This window comes from Cydia pomonella, chromosome 2 (genome assembly GCF_033807575.1).
Source record: "Cydia pomonella isolate Wapato2018A chromosome 2, ilCydPomo1, whole genome shotgun sequence".
Taxonomy (NCBI): Eukaryota; Metazoa; Arthropoda; class Insecta; order Lepidoptera; family Tortricidae; genus Cydia; species Cydia pomonella.
Genome location: NC_084704.1, coordinates 1,664,361 through 1,691,308, shown reverse-complemented (window position 1 = coordinate 1,691,308; position 26,948 = coordinate 1,664,361). Strand labels below are relative to the sequence as shown.

General features: G+C 38.4%; 3 protein-coding genes across 11 annotated transcripts in view; 2 read left to right on the top strand and 1 right to left on the bottom strand.

The window, feature by feature from the left end:
• LOC133531205 (ubiquitin carboxyl-terminal hydrolase 8) overlaps positions 1-5,080 on the bottom strand; it is a 53,937-nt gene extending 48,857 nt beyond the window's left edge. For both annotated transcript variants that reach the window (XM_061869344.1, XM_061869384.1), the window contains exons 1-5: positions 4,675-5,080; positions 4,366-4,596; positions 3,653-3,792; positions 2,798-2,960; positions 1,089-1,245 (exon numbers count right to left, since the gene is read on the bottom strand). In XM_061869344.1, the coding sequence (XP_061725328.1) occupies positions 1,089-1,245; positions 2,798-2,960; positions 3,653-3,792; positions 4,366-4,596; positions 4,675-4,775 (792 nt within the window). In that variant the 5' untranslated portion in view covers positions 4,776-5,080. The remainder of the gene's footprint in view (positions 1-1,088; positions 1,246-2,797; positions 2,961-3,652; positions 3,793-4,365; positions 4,597-4,674) is intronic.
• The window catches only part of LOC133531428 (uncharacterized), a 357,292-nt gene that overhangs the window by 227,000 nt on the left and 103,344 nt on the right, over positions 1-26,948 (top strand). The gene's annotated exons all lie outside the window — the stretch shown is intronic.
• The window catches only part of LOC133531380 (synapse-associated protein of 47 kDa), a 184,485-nt gene continuing 162,835 nt past the window's right edge, over positions 5,299-26,948 (top strand). For 2 of the 8 annotated variants that reach the window (XM_061869622.1, XM_061869579.1), the window contains exons 1-5: positions 5,299-5,579; positions 7,470-7,670; positions 14,861-14,940; positions 15,671-15,730; positions 16,779-16,900. In XM_061869622.1, coding sequence (XP_061725606.1) covers positions 5,449-5,579; positions 7,470-7,670; positions 14,861-14,940; positions 15,671-15,730; positions 16,779-16,900 — 594 coding nt within the window. In that variant the 5' untranslated portion in view covers positions 5,299-5,448. Of the gene's footprint in view, positions 5,580-7,469; positions 7,671-14,738; positions 14,819-14,860; positions 14,941-15,670; positions 15,731-16,778; positions 16,901-26,948 lie in introns of all 8 variants that reach the window. The other 6 variants (XM_061869587.1, XM_061869627.1, XM_061869608.1 and 3 more) reach the window with 6 other exon arrangements.

Genomic DNA, 26,948 nt, shown 5'->3' with positions numbered 1-26,948 from the left:
CCTTCTAAAATACCCCGGAGGGTCCCCATGTCCATGGCATCCATGGGGGCGGCCTGACGGAGCTTCTTCCTTACAAGTTTATAAGGCCGTCCCCATGGGTCCTCATCTAACGAGGCCAAAAAGGCCCCGTGCGCCGCATCCTTTGCCTTGGCGATGGCAAGGTTGAGGGCCTTCTTGGCCTCATTCAGCGCCCGGTGGTACGCTTCCAGCTCCTCCTGGGAGTGCCGCCTCCTCCGACAGCGCGTGAATTGCCGCCTCGCGGCATTACTGGCAGTCCGGAGAGCGGCCACTTCCGGAGTTACCAACAAGCCTAATAAGATCTGGTAATTTTATTTTTAGTGGCAATAGTTGCTGGTAATGGTGGTGGTGGTGGTATTAGTTGTCAAGTGGACCCCAGGCTCCCATGAGCCGTGGCAAATGCCGGGACAACGCGAGGAAGAAGAAGAAGAGTTGCTGGTAACATAATGATGACAAAAGGTGGGATTTAACCCATAATTGTCGAGTCAAACCTAATCAAAAGTATTTGATAGTACATTTTGTTTTTAAATACTACGTCGGTGGCAAACAAGGACACGGCCCGCCTGATGGTAAGCAGTCTCCGTAGCCTTTGGACGCCTGCAACTCCAGAGTTACATGCGCGTTGCCGACCCTAACACTCCCACACCCTTGTTGAGCTTGGGCAACCTTACTCACCGTCAGGAACACAACACTGAGTAGGGTCTAGTGTTTAGCTGCGGTTTTCTGTAAGGTGGAGGTACTTCCCCAGTTGGGCTCTACTCTAGACCTTCAACAGGATGGCTTTCAAGAGATGGAGCGTATTCCCTGGCATAATATGTTTGGAAGGCACGGGTAAGTCTGCTCTAAGCTCTGTTTCTATATCCCAGATATGAACATAACAGGTCAATTGGGAAATTTATGGCCAATTCGTGCTGATTTTGTACCAATTTCATACTAAAATGACAGATCAGTTAGACGAATTGGGGCAGTCAAAATATCAATTTAGTATCTAAGGAAACAAGAGTTATGAAAATGTGTGTGATCACACTTCAGAATTAATCTTTTGAATTTTCTTAGGCCAAAGAAAGTACCTTCAATAGGATGGTCTTCAAGAGATGGAGCGTGTTTCCTGGGATAACAGCAGTACTAGACCAGTCCAGCATCACGATGAGCTCCATGGAAGCCCGGGTTGCCCAGATGGGCTTGGAAGGCGCGGGTAGGTTCTGCTCTAGAATGTGTGCTGAACGTCTGTGGAGAGATGATTTGTTAATATTTTTATTAGACACAATACCAAACATATAACGCGCACGAAGTGTAAGGCGTTTTTGGAATCTTTATAAGTGGGAGTGTGTGCGGAACTATCCAAATGCACCTTATTACGAAGAATACATCACATTACGTTTGAGTGTCCCATCATTAAGTAGATCGGGAAAACAGCAGATCTAAAAAGGAAAAACCATATCCACAACTGCCGTTGCATAGGTATTTTAAGTCTGATATGTTATAAAATAAAGTAGAAAACTGTAAATAAATAATGATGAAAATTAGCATAAACATGGCTAGGAATGCTAGACTAGGATTAAACAGTCTCTTGGTCATGGTCATGGCTGTATGGTTTAAAGATCAGTTCCGTATTTCCGCATGAGATGACGTCACAAGTTAACATCTACCGGGCGGAAAGTGTTCAAGTGTTAATTGAATACAGTACTCATTGTAAGTGGTGAAGCCACATAAATGTGTAGAAAAATATATCATCCCACTTGTTTCATATACATAAATACGCCTACGTGGTCGAACGTCATTAATATGATGATGTAAGAGTCAGACCAGGGTAACTCTGCGTGGGATTTGCAATGACAAAGTGTGGAATGTCATAATTAATGTCAAATTTCTATTCTATTTGGTGCAAAGTTGACTTAGACGGACTCTATAAAAAACGCTTCTAATGGCTCTATGTTAAAGAATTTTAAAAACTTGAACATTAACAGTTTTGAATGATTTACGGTTAGTTTCACTAGAACAGCGCACCCACCCGCTATCTTCAGTTACCCGTGAACAAGATGCATGTAACTGCCTCGAAATATCGGGAACTCAAAAACGATAACGACGGTAACCCCTTGGATGCTGAAATTAGTAGGCGCATTCGATTGGGATGGGGGGCATTTGGCAAGCTGGGCGATGTTTTCGAATCCAAAGTCACAGAAAACCACGGTTTACAACCAATCCTTCCTACCAGTAATGACCTACGCATGCGAGACATGGACGTTGACTGTCGGAAGGGTCCGCCAACTAAAAGTGGAGCAGAAAGTTATGGCGCGCGATGCTCTGGATCTCCCTTCGAGACAGAATTCGGAATGAGGACAACGCACGAAGGTTACCGACATCATCGCCAAAAGAATTGCGCAACTGAAGTGGGATGGGCCGGTGATGACGACCGATGGGGCCAGCGAGTACTGTTCTGGAGACCTCGACTGGGAAGCCGAGGTGACAGAAAACCACGGGCCAGATGGTTGGACGACATTAGAAAGACGGCAGGGCCGACCTGGCATAGAACCGCCGCATACAGAACAACATGGAAATCCATGAAATGGCACATGTTCAGCAGTGGACGCGAATGTGCTGTTATTTAGTAATTTTTTACTGCACTTACAGTTTTCTATTTCAAGTAATAGCAAGTTTTTATGGCCATGGCCAGTTTAGTAACAGTTTTTAAACATAATAAAACACAAATATGTATGTGGCTTTCCATATCAAATGTAATGTATTTTACGCAGTATGAAGTAAGTCACGTTTCTCTTACCCTGGTGAAATGCTTTCTTCGGGCACACTGATGCAGGAGGGGCAGTTGATGTGGGACTCAATGTAGTCCTTGCCGGGCCGGGCGTCCAGTATCATCACCTTCATCTTGCCGCTCTTCAGGATGTTGTATAGCTGCTCGCTTTTGATGGTCACCTCATCTAGCCCTGAAAAGTGACAAACAACTGTTGATAGATCTGATATCCTTTCTGAAAGAAATGCTCATATATTTTTAAGGTTTGGTGTTAAAATGATTTGAAAAATCGTATCGGGTTGTGGTTTTGGTATATGTTAGAACCGAACGTCGCTTTTGATATTCTGAGCACATCAGAACACACCTAAATTAAAGAATTAAGATTTTCTTTCTGGTACCTAATTTGATGAACCTAAATGATGACAGTAGATCAAAACCGTGTTTCAGTTATTCATCATCATCTTCCTAACGTCGTGTCCGTTCGTTTTGCCTTGTTATGGCTCACTTGGGGAGCCTTAGGTTCGCCCGGAAAGCTTAACCCAAGAAATGACTCAGGCGTCTTTTAAGAAAGTAAGAGCTATCCGACCTTCCAACACAGAAAGGAAACTAGACCTATACCCCGTTTTTTCAGGTTAGAAATGTTATAACCTCAAAACAAGTAACTTTCTTCCTCTAAAATTAAAGCGGAATAATAGTCTCGTCAACATATTATTGTACCGCAATATTAGATATCATAGGAATTCAAGCATTTCCGAAGAAAATGGTAATTACCCTACTTTTGAGGTTAGAAAAATTTTTATCTTAAAAAAAACAGAGCATAGTATGGTTTCTCCAAGACGTTTTCCTTGAACGAAAAGCGATTGGAAAATGTAGAATATGGTTAACCTGGCAGCCCCAAAAGCTGAGATGGCTCAGGCGCGGGCGCAGCCTCCAGCGCTTTCTTCCGGTTCTCATCTATCTTCTGCTTGATGACCTCATTCTCCTGGATGTCATTCAGTCGTTTCTTCTTCTGTTCCTGGTTATACCTATAAGAAAAATGTTAGTAGTAAAATTAATGACGACGTCCTCCCAGACGTAGCTGTCGATCAACTTGACTTAGGGCTCATTTTTCATTTTTTGATTCATTTTAGACGGTATGCAAATTACATTGTGGCATTTGGGCGACCGATCAAAAACTCGCATGCGTGTTCTCGCACCGTCCAAAAAATATATAAGGTAATCACGGTTTATATCCCGGTCGATTTAAGTGTATTTCAGTGTTGATTTATGGATAGATGGTTTTTGTTACATATTAATGCTGCTGTTCGGTACACATTGGAAGCTTTACTAAGCTTACGGCAGGATTGATTTTATAAAGATTGGTCTATTTTGAAGCCAAGGATAACCAATGAAGCTGGAGGTCTTGGGTTTGAATCCTGGTAAGGGCATTTTGTGTGTTTATCACAGATATTTGTTCCTGAGCTACGGATGTTTTCTGTGTATAAGTATTTACCCACCCACTCACCCACACCCAAATGAGCCATAATGAGGTTACTGTGGGACTAGATTGATTTGTGTAGGATTGTGCCATAATATTTATTTATTTATATGAATCTCACCTATCAATAAGACTATTCTTTAGCTCTTCAGCTGCATCAATAGCCTTATTAGGGTTCTTGGTCCCTAACATCTGATTGAAATAGTTCTTGTCCTTCAAATAGTCCTTGTCCTTGCTAATGCACGCCACGACCCGCAAGTACTTCATGTAGCACACGTAGGAGTACTCCTCGTCGCCCTTTTCACGGGCCTCCGCTGCGCTCTCGAAAAGTTTTTGCGCTGTTTTGCATAACCTTCAAAATAAGGACAATTTAACTAAAAAGAAATCAATTAATAAGGCGAAATTTACTTTGTGTTGTATGGACACTTACGCAGTAGCTCTCTTAGACTTCAAATCTGGAATATTATGCAGTTTATCCAAATCTTCGATGCATTTACCAAGATGTAGTTGCTGTCGTCGAGTTTCCGTCATCTTGGAAATTCAAACCTGCCGCACGGTCCGCGTAATGGATTATAGTTGTTTTATTCGACACTAGGAACACTAATCACTACATTACATTATACATAAACAACGAGTGATTTTAGTATTATTCACAAATGGAAACAAAAAACTGGCTAGCCTAATCGGAAAACGTCATGTTTGAACGAATGATTTGAATGGAAAAGAAACGTCAATCAAATGAATGAATGTACAAATGAAGAATGAATGATTTAGTATGATGTTTCGTTTTGTTTTTCCACTGGATTATTTTATTATTAGGTAATATAAATTTTTCAACCTTTTTAGCACTGAAGAGAGACTTTTTAACATTCAGAGACCAACCAAATTCTTATTCATATAAAATAAATTGCTTTTTAGCTGAGTTTCATTACAATACAAAGCTGTAGCACTAAACTACTATATGCAGTATCAAAACGTCGGTCATAAAAACGTATAGCGCAAAAGCGCAAGTTTTCATGCGCAGTGAAAACTCGTCGAATTTTCCTGGTCGATCGTGGTTCCCTTTAGTTTTTCAGCTGATCGCGCTTTCCACGGCCGTGTCGCAGACTGTCCCGGTGTGTCATGTGCGAAACTGTCGCAGCGTAGTGAAATAGTCGAGTGTTTGTGATTTGTGTAGTTTTCGGGTTAGCTAGTGGCAGTGAAAATGTTTTCAGGACTTACTAATCAGGTTAGTTCGTGGATGGGGGCCGCGAAAGGGGAGCCCCAGGACGAGGAAGTCCCGACCCCTACGAAAGAAGCGACAGGGGAACCTACGGCGGAAGGCGAAAGACAGAGGTGCACATTCTTTTGTTTACATTTTTCGTTGCATCCTTATCGCTGTACGGTTGATAAAAAACAAATAAACTTTATTTACGTAAGCCCCTTAAACCCTTATTTTAACGATCCACGTGAGAAACTGCGTGTAAACCGCAGAATCTGAGCTTTAATTAATGTTTAATCTCTTGAAGTTTCTAGAAGTCAGTTGCAAGTTGCAATGTACTGAACTATGCACTGCAGTGAAATTTGTTTGCATAACTATGGTGGAATATTGATCCAGCGAACAGACTATTTAGGTCAAGAACATTAAGAGCCAGGAGTCTAATCAGAAAACATGGATCTTTGCAGATTATGTCATCCTTATTGTGAATCACTGAATGTGAAATGATAACCATATGTTATAAAATATTGAAAATTATTTGTTCATTTATATCTATACCCATATGTTTATTCGTATCTGATTGTAGCTTATATCACTAAATACTGTTGAATTATATATCACTTACATATATGAAGCTTTCTTGTAAGAATGATGTTTCTGCCTTCAAATAAGATTTTCTTGGAATACGTTGACATCATCTTCAAATAAATGTAACCTTTTGTACTATTTGGAAAGTCCTCCATTCTTCTTATCTGGCTGCCTTCAATAGTTTCTTTGGTTGTTAAATTGATCTATCTTGATTTATTAAATTATTGATTTAATTAATTTTAGCTTATAGTTCAATCAATCATTCAAGGCCACATGCTCTATGCTGCTGCATGATGTCTGCTTAGAGAAACATAAAAAGTAAATTACATTAAATGAATCCATTATATCACTTATTTATGATATGTGGGGTCAATGATCTTTATGGCTGGAAATTTACTGTACAATCCCCTTAATTGGGCACTAACACTGACACAAGAGTGCCATATTAGTAGAAAATTCGGATTTCTGGAAATTAGAGCAAATCTGCATATATTTTGATGTATGTTGTATAATAATTATACATATATAATTATAATTATTATACTATACTAAAATAATAAGTACAAAGAAAATTCTACTGTTAATATGGTTTTTAGCCACTTTTAAAGAGAAGGCAGTGTGTAGATAGTAAACTTGGACATAGAATGATCACTTGCACTTCTATTTTAGTACCGGATCACTAGACATACCGGACCATCAAAGTGCCGGTTTATCGTGATTCTATTGTACCTATAATTTCCAAGCAGTTCAAAAATAATTCAGCCTCATAAACATCAGCCAGCTAACAATATGTAGTAGCATAGTTTGTTCGAAGAAATGTTATACTACATTCTACTACTGGTGGCTCTGTGAGCAGCAGACCTCACAATAAGCTTAAATATTTTAAAAATAAATAACATTAACTAAGTTGAGTCATTATTTCACCGCGAAGTCACTATATCATAAGCGTCATTAGACCCTACTGGCGCTTAAGTTGTGTACATGCCAATTTCCGCCATTTTTAAAATTTTCGAAAAAATTAAACAACAGAAAACATTTCAAAATTTTACACACTGCTTATAAAATTTCAATAGGATTGATTGAGAAATGCGACCTGCAGAGGAGACTACTGGACATACAAAAGTATTTTTACCATAGCTGGAATAGAGACCTTTGCTAATGCTCGGCCAAATATGCTTAGATGGCCCGTTATGGAAAGGGCTTATAAATGTCATTAAAAAGTATTTTTCGTTATTTAAAACAACGCAACCTGGGTTTTAAAAGTGTCCAAGAGGCCATAACTATGGCTACTTGACTACTTGACGAGTGACAAGTAAAAAAATTGGATTCACCCATAAATTGTTTATATTTTAAAAACTTTCTCGTACTTGATAGATACTGAAACTTGGGTAGGACTACTACTATGTGATCCAAATTCTCAAGCTTCTTTTCATTTGCAGCCCAACAAAAGGAGCCAGCAAGCTCGAGCTCCTCACAAACGTACAGTCCAAAATGACCGGCTGGCTCGGATCCGGAATCCCGATCCCCGGGCTCCGGAAAAACGAGGCTCCCACCGATACAGCCGAGCCAGCTCCAGAGCCAGCAGAACCAGCAGAACCCAAGCCGGAGAAAGACGATGATGATAACTCTAGGTATAATAGGTACGAGGGGCGGCAGAACAAATGAGTTTACTTTTTGAGCTTCGGTGTGTTGTTTCTGGTTCTTTATGATGATTTTGTTAACGCTGTTTTGACAAACTGACTTCAATGGCGCTTGGTGTCATAGGTCACTAATAGCCACTCTAGTTTTGTATTGCATTCCTAGGTTAGAGTTTTACTAATGTGAAACAGCTTCCTAACTTACATCGTTATTTAATTTTTTTACAAAGATTTGAGGATATTAATAAAAGTCCAAACATAACTAGATTGAAAAGGGACTTAATCGCGTATAATTAAGCTTTAATATTACCTCTAACGTTTTAAGGATAGCATATTACAAAATTAGAGCTAGTTTCAAGCGTCAATAAGCTATTGGAACCTTTTTTTTCATCCGTCAGATCGTGAATGTCTGTCATTAAAGTGTTACGAATTACGAAGTTGTTGAGTTACTTAGAATAGATGACGGAGTCGCGAGGAGAAGTCAGGAGCGATATGGCCATGTCGACGAGTGAGCAATTTTTTGTACATACAGTCTTACGAACCATTTCAGTGCCTGAAAAAAATTTTATACACTGAATGAAGCGTGGTCCAAAAAACAACAGAGATGAGAGTTAGATCATTATTAGATAGGTATTTCTATGTACTTCATTTCGTTCTATGGGCACTAAGCGCAGAACCCATTCCCATTGCAGAACTGAGATGTTGGTATTTAAGTCAACATTCCGTCACCCTTATTACCTAGGCAATAGAGTACAAGTAAGTAAGGATTGCTGCAGGGCAGATGTGCGCGCACCGCCGGGCGAGCGTGGCAAATAGTTTGAACGATCGAAGGAACCTGTATGGACGCACATTTCGATTAAAACTTTATTATTTCAGTTCTGCAATGGAATTCAACTTGGTATCCATATAATAAAATATATTACATAAAAAGACCTATTAAATGAGATAACTCTTAAGTCTCAACTCTGTTGGTTTGTGAACCATTTTGACGCATAGGGAGCGTGCATGAACTATAGGAGGCAGCACAGGAGCCGTCAGATTTTTGGCGCGAGGCGCAAAGAGCATATAATCACTACGTTTTAAGAGACGGGACTTCCATACTAGCGAGTGGACTCGGTTTGTTTCGCAAATCATTACCAAAATCTACGACAAAGAACTGTCAAGGAACCATAATACCAACATAACCGATTTAAATAGTGTAGTACGCTACACGCTTGCGATTCTTATCGATATCGATAAAATGGGGAGGGTTGAAACATAGGCTCCTGTCTACAAATTTTGTACTCGAAATCAGGTTAGCATCGAGTCCACATTTAAGTTGTATGTTATATAGTGGATAGTTCTTTGAGTGGACTAATATCTGGTCGGGCTTAATGTGGACCCGAATTATTTTAATACAGTTTTTCGTAAGTCGTGTTTTATTTTTTATTTAAAGCTTTATTTTCAAAATGTTCTGCACATACATGTTTCAATAAATGTTACTTTTCTATGGAAAGATGTATCGTCAGGTCTTCGTTCGCAACAAATTTGACCCACTGCCTGCATCTGAAAACATACAGCCTTGGACAAACATGACTTTATCTACAGTATATATTCCAAGTATTTGCTAATGAGATGATCAACTGATTATTTAGCGCTAATATGCATCTATAAATCATGTTTTTCAGCATCCAGTTATCAACAACCCATATGTCAAGATATGTCAAATAATGACCATTAATGCTTAGATGATAGATAATTTTCCACTGAAAATCTTCGACGAATTAATTTTGTGTCATATTGCATGCAAGTTCTCAGGAAATTTCACATATTTTATTCAATTACTTACATTGATATACAAATAAACATACAATTATCGATAGTTTTAGTACATCCCTAGTTCACAACTAAACATAATATAAAATATCAAATTTTCGATGTGTTTAAAGCCTGCTGCACTAAAATAAGGTCAAAAGTACGTAAGCAATACGTACCGGTCTTTATCCAAGGGAAATTTCGCCATAAAATCCCTTTTTTCGTGATTTTTCTCGAGTGGCTCGCTTGCCACATACTTCACACTTAGTAAACCATTTTCTCGGTGGCATTATAACAAAGTCGCTCTTTACTCTGATCACGGTTCACTATTTTCGATATTTTCACTAAATAATAAAGAAATTGCACGAAATACCCGAACAAAACATTGAAGCCTTCATAACAAACTAAACAATTAGGCTGACAGTTGACTTGATGTAAACTTGACAGAACAAATAGCACTGACGTTTTATTTTTCTTCGTTGGCAAAGATTTGCGAAACAAGTTCCATACAAAACTTATTTTGTTCCTAGTTGCGTCAGCCTGGCGAGGCGTAAATGTGATGTTTTTTGTTCCGATGTAGCCCACAAGATGGCAGAACCTACTATGCACAAGAAAACACGTGACGTGTACATGTCCATGTTTATGGTTCCGATTCAGGCCACAAGATGGCAGACCCTCCAACGCGCACGGTCCCTATAGTCCTTTGCCTTTGACGGAAATAATCACACAGACCTTAGGAACGTGAACAAAGTCATCATAAAGATTGTAAGTCATCTGGAACAGCATACTTATATCCTAAGCTTCACAAAAGCACTTTGCGTCTCAGCTTTGAGCACTAAACACGCATTTTTTTTATATTTTCGCCACAAATATGCAATGATCATTTACTGCTTTCATAATGTAACCGATATCACCAACCACATATATATTCTCGGTGTTGCCATGTTGAAAATATAATTATAGGTACACTGTAAAACTCTTAAATAAAACTGTTAAGTTTAGGGTTTTCATGCTTTTATTATTATTAGACTAAGAGATTTTTCTAGCACGAACGGGGCAACGCTAGTGACTTCCTTTCGATATTTAGTTCATCGATTTCTTATATTATCGATATCTTATAACTGTAGATAAAACCATCGCACAGGTTTTCTTACATGATTCTCGTAGTAAACTACCAATTTTAGTTCCATATTTTCGGGTGCCAAACTTCTTATTGAAAAAATCCGCTTGAACTGAATAATTTTTTTTTTCAACTTTCACTGATATAATGGGTGCATAGCAATATGGAAAATTATTAACGTTGAAGGGGTACCTTATCGATGAACAGGATTGTCGATGTTTTTATCAAGTACTAAAAACATGCTATTCGTGCAAGGAAAATTTCTTGGTCTCATTATTATAGTCACTTACATTTTTTCTGACACTACTGACTATTTCTTTGTGATTTTATGACATTGCAATGGAATTGAACCATTTAACTTATTTTAGACAAAGTAATTTAATTAATTTCATACACCGCTAGTGCAGTTTACATCTGACAATACAATACATGTTGAGCAGCAAGTGAAAGTTATGATTCATTATTTTGGAAACCACACTATGGTCAATGCGGCCAAATCCGCCTGCGGAAACATCTTTACTGTAAACTATTGGCAACTTCATCGATAACCAGCGAGACTTTTTATTTCCAACAGTCAAAAGCATTTGGTTCTCAGTAACTGACAGTAAAAGAGGGACGGTTTATCCCGCAGACGGTTTTTTTTTAAATTATACATGAGATAAACGAGCAAACGAATCGCCAGATGGTAAGCAATTACCGTCGTACATGGCCACTGTCACACCAGAGAAGTTGCAAGTGCGTTGCCGGATTTAAGATAGCAGTACGCTATTTTCTTGAAGGTTCCGGGGAAGTTTATTCTACAGTTTAGTTCCGCAGTTAAGGGTCGCATTGATAGTATACTGTTTCCAACACATATTTTGCACGCGATTTTTCTCTTTACTTCCATATTCAATTTTACTGTCACCATTTTGTATTTTATAGCTAAGAACTTAGCTATGGTTGACAGGATCTCACGAAATCACCTCTATTATGAAATCTTTCCGGACTTTGTGTTCAGAGAATAAAAGAAACTAAAAGAGAAAATAAAAATTTCAAAAAGTAAAGTAAAATGTTATCCTATTTACGTATAAGCTTTACCAACTGATATGACATGTTTGAAGTCAGTGCCAGTTCCCTAAATTTAATATTGGAGGAAACTCCTTTAAAAAAAAAGAATTACTCAAATCGGACCACGAGGCTCGGAATAATCGGTGAAAATACATAAAGAATGACACAACCGAATACAGAACCTCTTCCTGTCATTGAAATCGGCTAATCGTCGTCAAGGTTAAAATATGTGAGAGTCAGAATGGCGGGTGTACCTAAATAAAATTAAATGAAAACCATACCATATTTTTGTACCTAATTTGTACTATTTAGTACCTCCTTTAAAAAAAATTGTACCTTACGGTACTTAAAGTTATCACCAAAAAACAGGTCACCCGCCATCCTGACAGTCAGAATGGCGGGTGTACTTTATTACGCTATGTTCCCGTGGTTATTGATAAATTCTATAAAAGCCAAATTTTTGTACCTTTTTTGTACCTTCATATTCAATTATAATACGAGTCATTTTATTTTTGGTTTCCAAGTTTTACTCATTTTATATTTTGCTTGCTATTACAATTTTGCAGGCGTTATAATTTTTCAAATTATCGATTTAATTTTTAAGAAAAAACGCTAAGGTACAATTATTTTTATTACGCCAGGATTTAGTACCTTTAATGTTTAATCTGTTAAGTTCAAATAACTCAGTAAATCATGTCTTAAAAAAGGCTAGGCGCCAATTCAAAGAAATCTTCCTAAGAAAAATCATTTTTAAGACATGATTTTCTGAGCTATTAGAACTTAACAGATTAAACATTAAAGGTACTAAATCCTGGCGTAATAAAAATAATTGTACCTTAGCGTTAAAAAAGGCTAGGCGCTAATTCAAAGATATCTTCCTAAGAAAAATCATTTTTAAGACATGATTTTCTGAGTTATTTGAACTTAACAGATTAAACATTAAAGGTACTAAATCCTGGCGTAATAAAAATAATTGTACCTTAGCGTTTTTTCTTAAAAATTAAATCGATAATTTGAAAAATTATAACGCCTGCAAAATTGTAATAGCAAGCAAAATATAAAATGAGTAATTAGGTACAAAAATATGGTATGCTTTTCATTTGATTTTATTTTGGTACACCCGCCATTCTGACTCTCACTAAAATATTGCGTAGCCGGCCAAAAAAATACTGAAAACTGCCAACTCACTAGCTGCACACATATTAACATAATCCCGATTAAGTTGCAACTATACTGGGTCTTTCCGTTCACCATGTGGTTAGCGAATCAAAGTATGAGGTTGCCAGGATACGGACATTGTTTGATGCGGTGTACTACTCAGAAGGCCTACCGTACATCAAAAATCAAAATCTTGCTGTCTCTCTACCACTGAAATATGCAAGAGCCGTAGAAAGACAGATGTCAAAATTTCGAATTTCGTTAGTCGCGGTAAGTCCTCGGAAGTCTCAGAAGCGACGTAGTGTAATTGCACCATTAATCCATGAAGACACATGTTCACACACTCATTCTAACAGATTTTTTTTCTAAAATCTAGACATACATTTGTAGTGAAACAACAGTATTTGATAACAGATCATTTCCTAGCCAACACGCCTCCGTGAACTCATTGACTCTGCTCAGACCCCATTTTTTATTTCTCATTGTTGTGCATTCTATTAAATCAGTTTTTTTGTCTATTTATCGACTTAAGATTCAACTGTCTAAACACGTTCATTCAAGTTTTCATTTTAGACTTGTGAACTGTAAGCGAAAAAAAATTTAACTGCTCCGGAAAGTAATAAAACTTTAGTAAAGTGAATGAATGAAGTGATCTTTTTTAATTTAGGAAGTATTTTGTGTTTGTACTATAATGTAACAGGAAGGCCATTTTTGGCAACATAAATACAACTGAATGTACCGTGTCTTCGAATACCAAGCACACGCTTTTGAAAGTTGTCAACACTTACTCTAATTATTCTACTGCAGTTCGTCCTACGCAACGATATTTCATTAATTCACTGACTGAATTTCGATCAAATGAAGAAACTTTTAACTGACCATTCGTAATTCTTATTGTAAAGTCTTAAGGTCTCTCTAATGGTCAAGGATGTTAGAACGTGTTTGGACAATAGAGGTTCAATTGAACTAATCGACTAGCTTCCACTTTCCTGTCGCTTTGTAAATGGAGTGTAACCGAGCGTAAAGGCTCTCCAAGTATAATCGATGGTGCGTGGATTGTACGTCATTTTGTCCTTGTTTTAATCATAGCTTACTCGAGGACCAGGGAACGCACGCTCGACGCTGATGCCGACCTCTGATGGTCTAGCGAGGATGAAAATCCGTTGCAGAAAATAAAAAACGAAATGATATTGTCTCTCTATCACTCTTATTAGTGCGATAGAGACGGACAGCGTTTAATTTCGTTTCTCCGCGAACGATTGTCATCTTGGCTAGGTCCTCTGTACGTTTTTTTTAAGCCATGTACGGCGGTCAGCGTCGAGCTTGCACGCTCGGAACGTGCGTTTCGTGGCCGGGGCGCTAGGTCCTGAATACAGACCAAGCTGATTGCAACGACTTGGCAGTAACAAAGCATATAGCGCAAAAGATAGGATTGCCAGATTTGACGTTGCACTTGTCAGAATAACTTTGTGGTCTAACGCAAGGCTGTTTACAAGTTGGAATTAGAATCTTATTCTTTATTGATTTTAGGTCTATATTGCTTAAACCTGTGTATTACTGTAACATCAAAAATTTGCAAAATTGAGCTGCAGATCTTTCCGTTTTTATCTATAGTGCCTCTCTTTTTTTGTCTTCTCTTCAAAGGCACTTAAATGTTTTCTTAAAGGCAACATTCAACTATCAACGCCAAAGCCAAAGATAAAGTTTAATTGGAAGTGAGCGATTGCACATTCCAATACCTACTTCAAGTAGGTAAGTTAATTATACTGAAAAAAATAATTTAGACCGTTTTTGAGATTTTTTAAAGAATCTACTGAATCTAGCGAAAAAGCCCTAGATTCATCACGGACAATTTGACGTATTATTCACCTCTCTCGCCTTAAGACCCATCTAAATTGAAACGTTTCGCCTTCTGTGCGGAGTAAGGCGAGTTTTAACGTATTTGCTTGCAGCGCTACCGGAGGCGCAGACAGCAGACCCGCTTCCACAGGCGGCACCCCTACTGAGGAGCAGCCTCAGGGCGTCGGTAATGGTATGTATCAGAACACCTTAGTTTTAACGTATTTGCTCGCAGCGCTACCGGAGGCGCAGACAGCAGACCCGCTTCCACGGGCGGCACCCCTACCGAGGAGCAGCCTCAGGGCGTCGGTAATGGTATGTATCAGAACACCTTAGTTTTAACGTATTTGCTCGCAGCGCTACCGGAGGCGCAGACAGCAGACCCACTTCCACGGGTGGCACCCCTACCGAGCAGCAGCCTCAGGGCGTCGGTAATGGTATGTATCAGAACACCTTAGTTTTAACGTATTTGCTCGCAGCGCTACCGGAGGCGCAGACAGCAGACCCGATTCCACGGGCGGCACCCTTACCGAGGAGCAGCCTCAGGGCGTCGGTAATGGTATGTATCAGAACACCTTAGTTTTAACGTATTTGCTTGCAGCGCTACCGGAGGCGCAGACAGCAGACCCGCTTCCACGAGCGGCACCCCTACCGAGGAGCAGCCTCAGGGCGTCGGTAATGGTATGTATCAGAACACCTTAGTTTTAACGTATTTGCTCGCAGCGCTACCGGAGGCGCAGACAGCAGACCCGCTTCCACGGGCGGCACCCTTGTAATGGTTGGTAATGGTGTGTATCAGAACACCTCAGTTAAAAGATTGAGGCTGTCAGAGGATCCCATTCTTTAGGTGCTACAGCCCTATTTTCATATTTTCTTGCGACGATCTTAGATTTTCATTTACACCTTTTCAATATTACATTGAATAGTTTAATTTGATTTTTAGCTATTTACACTACATTTTATTTTATGTTTGTAAGTAGGATTTTATAAACCTGTTTTCTTCTATTTATTTTGTTATCCCTGTTTTGTTTCGTCCATTTTACAGAAACCTCCGGCAAAAAGTTGTTGTCGATTGACGCCATCGAAGTACCTGATATGCAGGAGCGTTAGTATTCTTTCTTGTTTTCTGTTCTTTACTAACTCAACGAATTTATGTACAATTTCGATGTTATACGTAAGAACTTCGAAGAATACATGTCTTTATAATATATTACACGTTTAATACGTAATACGTTTAATAGACGTATTCTTCGAAGTTTTCTTTTCGTTTTTCTGTTTGTTTTATATAATGAATGCTACCTCTATATTTGATTTAATTGTTTCAAAACATTGTTTCAGTTAATACTCAGTCCAATTTTTTATGGTTAACTTATTGGAATCAGGTCTAATTGTTGTAATATGAGATCCCTCATGGTTTTAAACTTTTCATATTAATGGTCACTGTGACATGGTATCTATGTTTTCACTTTTCAATTGGTTGATTGCACAGTTAACATGACAATTATATATAATAGTAACATTTGTGACAAGGCAAGTAAGTGTGAGTGTAAAATGGTCCCAAGGGCTCATCATTTCTAACCTTTGTACTTACAAAGGTCACCATTTCTAACCTTAGTACTTACAAAGGTCACCATTTCTAACCTTTGTACTTACAAAGGTCAACATTTCTAACCTTTGTACTTACATTCACAAATCTACCTATACAATGTGTTTGTACACGTATAGTGGAGCCGTTAACCACGTATAGTACGATTGATTTTATCGACAAATCACCGCCCATTCCTATGTTTTTGTCAACCATTTTAAATGCACCCTTCCAAAGTTTTATGGCGCCAAACACGACTGCACTTGGTTAATGTACCAATATCTGTCCATTTATCTGTCGCACATTTAAAAAATAATTATCATTCGATAGCTTTTGAATTAGGGCATCAATTCCAAGCATGGTTAACAATGGCAATGGTTAACGGCTCCACTATACGTGCACAAACACATTGTATATGTAATAAGTAGGTAGGTGCAGCGTCCGCAACATCGAATACTTTCTGTACTCATAAAACTGTAACTGTATGATAAAACATCAAACTTGTAAGGTCCCTACCTCCTGTTACCCATTAATGTCGAGCGGTAACTAACAGCGAAGTATTTCACAGTGACGACGAAGGCGGTAGCTGGGGCCAAGTCCCTCGGGAACTTCCTGTACTCGGCCGTCAACAAAGCGGGAGCCAAGGTCAGCGAGGCCAGCGCCAAGATCAAGAAGACCGTCGAGGAAAACGTAAGTACATTGAATTGTCATAATTAACAGCTATTCCATATGGATCTGAATCGTGAATAAAAAAAGTGACTGACTTGTTCGGCCGATGACAGTACGAAATGTCTGCCAAAGGTGCAAAAACCTTATTGTCTGAATGACTGGGTCACGTGGTTCTCCGGTTCTAGTTATCAAGCGGACCCCAGGCTCCCATGAGCGAGGAACGCGAGGAAGAAGAAGACTATCTAGGAAACAAATTATTTTACAATCGATATGTTTTGAACGGTTAAACCTTATCAACGATGTGGACAATTCTTCTCGCTTCTATTTCGCAGCTTTCTTTTAAACATTGGATTGGAAACTAGTATATACACGGACGGTCTGTAGTGGTTTTAAACAGCGATATTTCTTTATTTGAACTAATGCAACTATGTGTGCTTGTACAAAACGTGCGACACGCGTCGTTCACTGGATCAGTCGAAAAATTCTCATGAATCTTATAATATTTATCAGTTTTATCACGCGTTTATTCAATAAACCATAAATTAATAACACGACACGTGTATGGAAATGTTTTAGATACAAAAAGTATACAATTTCCTTATACATCTCATTCAAAATGATAAACTTAGGTTATTATTATGATTGATAAATAACATAGGTATTGTTGACAATTTGAAGTTCGAAGTCGTCAGCTGGATGGACAGACTGAAAAAAAATCGACTTGCACGTCGTTTGCACGTTTTTCAATACCATCGAAAATTCCATCATCATTATCATATCAGCTCCTTACCGCCCACTGCTGAGCATAGGGCTCTCTTCTAGTACGCCACTTGTTCCGGTCCTGAGCTAATCTCATCCAGAAGTGACCCGCAATCTTCCGAATGTCGTCCACCCAACGAGCCAACGGACGCCAAGGACTTTTTCATCCGAAAGCGGCCACCACTCCGTTAACATTTTAGTCCACCTGCCACCACTCTGCCTAATCACTCTGCGCAAAATTCCAAAAGACCAATAAGGTATAAAATAAGGATAAAACCATAAAAGCTACTGGCATCCAGCCAATCTCCAAAACTCAATGCCCCCTTTTAGCCGTATGGAGAATAACAGATTATACAAATAGCTTTACTTTTCCGAAGAAGGAACGTGAGTAGAATAACGAATTTCAAATATATGTACAAGGTGCCCACGAGGAACCCGAGAGATTTTAACCACGAATTTCTGAGGCCAAAGGGAGGAAAAAATGTTATATGAGTTTTAGGTCAGTTTCACAAAAAAAAAACTATTTTTTGTATGTATTTGTACATACAATGTAAACGCTATTAGTAAAATTGTAAGTTAAAAATAATTTAATTTCTTTTTGTAAAACATATTTTTTGTAAAGTGTTACTTGTCACGTTTTGACATCTATCAATAAGGATATTTGGACTAGGTCCCATAGTGGCAACATCGCCATCAAAAAGGCGTTTTGCACTAAGTAACAATAAAAAGATGTTTTATTTGTAAGTGGCTTTAATTCCGAAATTAGGCGAATTCCAAAAAAGTTTATAGGACATTTTAGTTTTTAAATGTGATCAGTAATATACTGTTAAAATCTCTCGCAATGCTCACGGGCACCGTGTATATACTTGAAAGCAAGAACTTTTCATTCAAACTTGTTTGTAAACATGTTTATTTGAAAAAACTTGAAATGTGAAGAAATTACCTATTAAAGAAGCCACAAAATAATGATATATATTTTAACCAAAAACCCAAACTTTTCGGTTTCAGAAAGCGACCAAAGTAATTCGTAACTGAAGCCATACGACTCTGATGGCTCTTAGAGTTATAATATAACTTTTGAATTTCACTGCTTTCTTGAAACAATACCTTTAAATTAAAAGGGCGTAAATGACATTATAATCTTTGCCGCTTAAGGCTTTTGGGTGGACGTAAAAAAAATAACGAGGTAATGGAAGTTATGGGAAGGTGGTGAATTTTCATTGGTTGCATGACCTCAGTATGACTTGTCTTCGAGTTGTGTGCTATTTTATTTTTTCATCACACCTGCTCGAAAAAGATCTCATTTCATGCAGGTGTGGTGAAGGACAAAGGCGTATTTTGTTCCCGCGGGAGTTATGGATTGTAAAAAAAAAGCTAGTTTTTTTTAAATTATTGTCACATATATATACAAACCAAGTAGCACAAATGAGTTTTTTTAATACTGACGTTTATAATTTAATATTTTTGTTTTTGTTAAAAATATTTAATTGGATTAATTTAACAGCCGTTTCAAATATTTAATATAATTAAAATATTTCTAAAATAAAAAAAATGCTGAACAACTTAATTGGCTTAAACATTGGCGTTATTGATAAATCCGGTACAAGCCTCAATTAGATATTAATCGTTCGTGTTAATCTGCCATTTGACTTGTGTATTTGCAAGAAAGGGATAAAATATAAACTTACTTTTTTATATTACTTCGGTGGCAAACATTTTTGCCGCCTGATGGTAACCAGTCTCCGTAGCTTATGTACGCCCCCAACTCCAGAGGAGTTACATCCGCGTTGCCGACCCTAACACTCCGCACCCTGGTTGAGCTCTGGCAACCTTACTTAAGTAGTAGTAGGCAGTCAACATTATGAGTAAGGTCTAGTCAAGTGTTATTTGGCTGCGGTTTTCTGTAAGGTGGAGGTACTTCCCCATCAGTTGGGCTCTGCTCTACATCTGGAATGACATCCGCTGTGCTGTGCCCTACCACATAAAGCGAAATGACATTCACAATGCACAACCTCTCTTTTGGACGTAGTTTAAGGTCATGCCCGGGTCCATCATAATGCCCATACCTCTTACTAATTAAGGCTTGTAAAGTTTTATGAATAAGGGGGTAAATGGCACAAGCGCTTAAAATAAAATAAAAAAAATAAAATAAAAATCTTTTATTTCGTGTAACAAGAGACACATATCTTCTTAAACTAACTAAAAAAAACTAAATTTATTAAACGGGCTTTACCATACGACAGTACTAGTGGGAGAGTGTAATCTTCCACAGTGTGATAAATAGATACAATCCACCCTCTCGGCTATCATCTTCAGAATGATGTTGGGACTGCCCCGCACCCGACGCATCAGGGATGCGGCGCGCCCGCGCATTACCGTGTGAAAGCAATTTACGCGCGCCGCAGCGAACATACCTGACGCGCTACAGAAACGGGGCAATCCCATCAACACCCTGAATGCGTTATTGTATTGTACACGAAGGGCCCCATAAGCCCGTTGCGTATACTGCGCCCACAGGCAGCAGGTATAGAGGGAAGTGCAAAAAGCTCTGAATAATGTTGCTTTCACCTCTATAGAGTATCCTGCAAACCTTCCAGCGATCATATTCGCCCGGACCGACAGGGCCCTTCGCTCTCTCTCCAAGTCCATATCGTCTCTGAGATCGACCGCAACTATATGCCCCAAGTACTTAAAGTAATCAACTCTTTCCAAAAGAGCGTCATTAAGGTATATAGATGGAAGCTCGATTGTATTTTTGCGGTCAGTCTCAAAAACCATATACTGACTCTTGCTCCCATTATATTTGAGGCCGTGGTCAGTTGCATACGCTTCACAAATTTTCAGCATTCGCCTGATCCCACACACTGACGCGCTCAACAACACCATATCGTCTGCATAACTCAAGTTGTTGACACATACCCCATCTATATGACATCCGACATGTGTATTGCTGAGCGTCTCAATTAACCCGTTAATATATAGGTTGAATAGTGTCGGTGAGCTCAAACCCCCCTGTCTCACTCCACACTCCAACCTATATTCGTCAGACATCGCGTTTGCCCATCGAACACTGTACCTTAACCTTTTCGATGCCAAGAACACCTATTCATCATTTACAATCATGTAATAAAGTAAACTTTACATTGGTACTTGTTAACGACACCTTTTTTTAGAAAGCACTATGTGTTTTCTATATTTGTTATTTTTTTCCTGTCACTTTTAGTAAATTTTCATTTTTTTCTGTGTCTGTTTTTTTTCTCGAATGAAGCTTATTAGTTTACAATTGATACTTGCGCCTATGATATTGGCGTGTGAATGGCGTTTTTTGTATTATCGTAAACATACACAATTTCAATATTTCTAAACCCTATATTTCCCTGGAGCCAAAACATGTAAACTACATAACGAGCGAATATAAAAACGGGTGATACTGATAACAAAGGGAGAAATTGGCGATTGGCGCCCAGGGGATTTACCTTGATTTAGGAAATGATTTATTATGATGAAAAGGGCCCCAGTGGCGTTTATTACGGAATTTAAGTAAAGTTAAGTAAATGAGAAAATGATGAAATGAAAATGATTGTTATTTGAATTAGCCCATTAGGCTTTCTTCTCGACACGTTTTTTACGCTTGATGAGCGTTTGTTTTTTTTGCCACTTTTTTATCAGACTTTTTTGTCACTTATGTTATTTGTAGTCAGGATCATCTTTTCATCCTTATAGGAGAAAAAGGTGTCCCAAAATGTCCATATGTTTTTCAGACTTTGCTTTTTGTTACCGCCATACAAAGTAGGAAGTGGTATAACACAATAGGAAAAAACTCTGGGATATTTTGATCCCATTAGGATCGAAAGAGCTCGTGATTTAGAGTATAAAAAACAACAAAATTTAGGAAAAAATACAAAATTAATGAAACTGGATTTTTTTTAAGAAACGCCCTAAAAGCAAAGATAATTAATTGTAACAGAGAGGTAAAGTCTAAGTAAAGAACTTGCCTCTTAGTTAGACCTCCAACTGAATTGTGAAACGTCAACTTTTGACAACCAGAGTTACCGCTAATATGGATAGTATGGAGCTGTACAACGCCATCTCATTTACCTGTCAAATTCCAAGCACAAAATTGTCTTAGATTATACACATCTTACTCAATCATGTATCTTCGCTTAATAGGAAACTTTCATTAGATGGGTTAGGTTAGTTTTAGTAACAAAATGGCTTTTTTAACACGCTTATATTAGGTCGACCTGTATGTAACTATGTAATGGAATCTAAGGTAACTAATTTAACCACCTTCCAAGGATCGTAGCGTCATGAAAATTGGCAGCTGTATGTAGTTCTGATGACAATACAATAATATGGTACTGTTGAACTGATCTGATGATGGAGCCGGCAGATATCAACTGGAAGTTCATGATGGAACGTATCATAGCTGTGTTTGGATTTGTAAGAAAAGTCTTGTAATGAACTTTGGCCACGATTAGGTTTCAAGCTCTGATGATGAAGCCGGAAGATAGGCACTGGCATTCCATGATGGAATATCGTATCATAGTCGGTTTGCACTTGTGAGAAAGGTCACAGGTTCCTGTTGTTTTCGTATACATTGTACAGTAAGTGTCCCCCAACTTTAGGACCTACGTCGCCATAGAAAAGTATAGAAAACTGGATACTTACTTATGTTAGGGCACAGACTGTACAGTCACGGACTTTAATTGTCACTTAATAACTTATTGTTGCACAGTGTTGCTCCACACTTGCTTCACAAAAGTTAACTGCGGTGTGTGTGGATGCAACTTTACTAATTCATATTGAAAACATGGCGCACTGATGTTTTATCCTAATTTCTTTAGTTTGCTTCTTAATACATGTCTATTTTTCCGACCTGCCGCTGCGATTACTCCGTAATGTTCCCATTTCCCCTTACGTTCCCCTTAACGCCATGTACCACTTAACCCATCGTTTAATATAACGACACAGCCTCCCACACTACTTTTGACGCAGACCTAACGTGAACCTTATTGCGAAGAGATACGGTCTACAATTAGTTAAGTGCTGTTAATACCCGGAAAGCAGAACAAATATCAATTTAACCCGCCCCGTAGCCTCTAAATGAGCACTAGCGCCCTAGGTGCCTATTCGAACATTGAAAGTCTTATCTTAATCTGTTATTGATATCGGTGCCACTCGCTAGCACTTATTCAGGATCATATTGATATGTCTGATTATATACTCTGACGTATATATACTCTGAGAAGTGAGAGTTGAATATGTAGTTTATACTGACAACCTTTCTCCCTGCTTGGGTCAGGACCTCTGCCTGGACATAGAGAAATAAGTAAGGAAGTGCTCATTCCATAACGACGAAACGAAAAGTAGACTGACATTTGATTTGACTTGAGATTTTCATTTGTAATTTCTAGTAAGTGATTGTTAAATTGGAAGTGTACCTTTGAAGTTGACCTTATAATTGTAATTATTTATAATTATGTTCAATATTTATTTTAATTTTTAATATAATGTATATAATTTTAATCATTAAGTAATTATGTTCGACACAATAATTATTGTTGAAAATTAATAATAATAAAAATATAAAAAATACATCCGTTTCGTCAAGTTGTCATGAGCGTCGCGACTGACCAAAAGTGTATACCAAAACGCTTATTTTCCTAGTCGACATCGAGTAGCGGAATTATCAGTACCGCTATTTGACACTAGATGTCTCAACTGTCGCGACTGACGAAAATTTACTTGAAAATTAATTTATTTAATATTACAAGCAGAAGGAGTTGAAAATAGAGTTCCGGTTAATCCGGTTATAGTATTAGCAAAAAAATGTTGAGCATTATTAAACGTTCGTCGCGACATCTATTACATATTTCTCTATGGTCTGGATGACATGTACCGGACGTCAGATTTCCAAGCCATTGATGCGTTAGTACGGTGTTCGGGGCAATATATATTTTCGCCAGCACCACATTTCAAAGGCACCAATGTGCGTCCTATCAGCTGATTTACCTGATGCGGACGAGATACTGGTATCAATATCGAATCAAGATATAATTTTTGAAGTCCAAATTGTCCTCACGTTTGGAAATCGAGTTGGGGGCTAAAGCGAGGTTAGCAAATAGTGGCACTGCGGGGGATAATTGTGCTAGGTGTAGATTTAGCCTTGTTTGCTAAGTAAAGGGATCCTTGTATTGCTACAGTGAATGCTGATGATGTCACTTATGTTACAAAATTGATCTTCAGTTCCTGATAAAGGAGAATTATTTGACAAGTTAGTTTAAACCTTCACCTTCTCAAACTTAAAATGAGCGGTGTATCTAAGAGAGTTAGGGAGTGTTTGAACCTTGAAGGTACAGAAAATAACTTAAAGAAAATGGGGGATTTAGATGATTTTTGGGGGGGATGCCGCTGCCCTAAATGCGCCCCTGCTTATAATAATAAAACGGCTTTTGCATTTGAATCGATCGTTGCGCGTTGTTCAAGCGGCCGACGTAGTTTAGCAGTAATAAAGTTGTTTTGGAAACGATTGGAGTTTCACCCGTTGTAGATCGTGCCATTCACGAAGGCGCGTGCCTTGACTTGTAATGTCATGTTATTAAAGATTAGATTTGACAAATCTGCGCGAAATTTCCATGACACGAACTACATATAGTTAATAACACCCGTTTTATTTTAACTAATGCTTAATTATAAGAACAGGGTGTCTCGTGGCAGATTTCTGACTTCAAATACAAATATTTTTAACAGGGGAGACGCAGAGGGGTTTTTTACAAGCTTTTATTTACTTTCACCTGACCGTTGACTGTTTGTAATCAAATCTTGCAAGTTAAATTTGACCCACTTCCCGGTTTCCGATGAAGCTGAAAATTTGCATACATATGTAAGTCGGGTGACAATGCAATATTATGGTACCATCGAGATGATCTGATGATGGAGACAGGAGGTGGCCATAGGAACTCTGATAAAACAACGTAACCTAATTGTGTTTGGGGTTTTTAGAATTGTCTCGATGAGTATTCGTTACTTGGGGAAAGAAAAGTACAGTCAGCGATAAAAGCTTGTACCAAAAATGAAATTTTTGCCAAAAACTTATTAGTTTCGTGAGTGTTGCGGATTGATAAGTGACAATGGAATTCAATGGATCGCTGGCCAGCAGAGCAGCGTGCACAATGTGCACATCATCTTCATCATATTAGCCCTTTATCGCCCATTGCGTCTCTTTTAGGACTTGTCCCGGTCCTGAGCTGATCTCATCCCAAAGTGGGTCACTTCAAACAGTGGGCAGTCTTCCGAATGTCGTCTACCCAATGAGCCAACAGACGCCAGGGGCTTCGAAAGCGGCCACGACTCTGATAACATTTTAGTCCACCTGCCATCATTCTGCCTAGCAACATGTCCTGTCCAACTCCATTTTAAATAGTTTGTTAATGACGCAACCCACGTCTTGCACATGCTATTGAGGCCTATCTAACCAACTGCTTTTCACTCAGTACCTACTGCATGATTCTGATTTTAATTTCTAAAACTGTTAAGTATGGATTTGATCTGTCAGCTGTCAATAGTAATTGGTCCAGAAAAAATTGTTTACTCGCTGTTAGTCGGACAACATTAAAAGTCCTTTCCTCATTCTCAATTGACTTTCCCTTTTCCTCATTTACTGTTACAACTTAACCTTATGTCGGTTATTGTAGCAAACCTCTTATCTACTACGAATAGAGTTAGAGGATTGCAACCTTAGGTATTTGGGCTAAAGTCGCAAATCCCTTATCTCCTTAAAATGGAATAAGAGGTTTGTCACAGGTTAACTAAGCTTAACTAGAAGCAACGGTCACGCCATACGTTCATTACTTTCCACTTACCCGGGTTACATCTATTAGTCTTAAGCCAGTATTAGGAAAAGCTTTGTTTATTTTACTGTAGGATTATCCGCTTTTCTTTAGTTAAGTTGAAAGGTTAATTGTTCTGCGGTGGTTTGAGGTGTAAATATTGCCCCTTTCCTCATTATATTAATGTAATGATATAGATCGTGTCGTGTCAATCGTGACGACGCCTTGACTCGTATCGTAATGTTTTTAAAGGTTAGATTTGACAAATATGCGCGTCTTCGTGCATAACACGAACTTTATATGAAATGTTGCACGAATAGTTTATGAATGAGTATACAGGGTGACCTTAGCCATTGGACAAACACTGAAATCCCACGTAGGTTTAAACTTCGGGAATGCTCTGACGTTAATATTTTTGTAATTAGGACAAAAGATAAAAAAAATATTTTTTTCGAACAAAAGTTATTTGCAATAATCGACAACAAAAAGAAACACACTGTGTTCATCTTTGGCAGTGTTTTTGACAATTTGTTCGAAATATTTGATAATTATGACATTTTTCCAAAGTCAGAAGCTTATTAGTGTCATAAATAAAAAAGATAATCAAAAAGGTCGAAGAAGGTTCCATACTATTCTTGAGAATATTACCTTAGGAGTTACTAATACTGTAAAAAATGGTAATTGTGCTCCAAAGTAAAAAATGGTAATTAGTTAATTTCTTCGAAACCGCTACACCGGTTGTTAGGATATTTTGTACACTAGTTCTAAATACCCTAATGCATATGTACATTTCGGCTTTGTCCAATGGCTAGGGACACACTGTATGTATAACACAAGGAATTTCGTACAGCGGCGGGTCTCGCCTGTTGCTGTCTCTATCGCACGCCCATAATAATATTGCTGTCCCGCATATGATGCCGGCTGTCAACGTCACTGTGCGAGCGTGATAGTAATATAATTATGAGTGTGCAATAGAGATAGCAACAGGTGCGTCAATGTACGAATATTGTGGTCTTTTGTTCAGTTCTTCTTCAGTTGTAGTGTAGGGCTTGCAGTTATCCGCCAATTTTTGTATCCGGATAACTCGAATACTTATTATTTTACTATCCGTCCATCCCGTTTATATGGGCATGCAATGTTTTCCGAAAAAAGGCTACGGGAAGGGTAACAGCCTAAGGCTGCCTTTCCACTGAGGCGGAGATGCGTGAAGACGTGTGGGAATCTCTAAGTGGAAAGGTAGGCTTATGGTTGTAATGTTGGTTACTCTACATGGTCCCACTAAAGAGAGAGAGAGAACTTAAATAAAGAGTTTTAATAAATACAGAATGACATTTATCGTTATTCTCGTGATTCTGTCGTCTCATGTATTACCTAAACTTAAGCGTTTTCTGAATAAATTTCTTCTATTCTATTCTATTCTATTATTTGAAAAACACACCATTCACGATCCCTGCCAGTTGGCGGCAGTCAGGACAGCA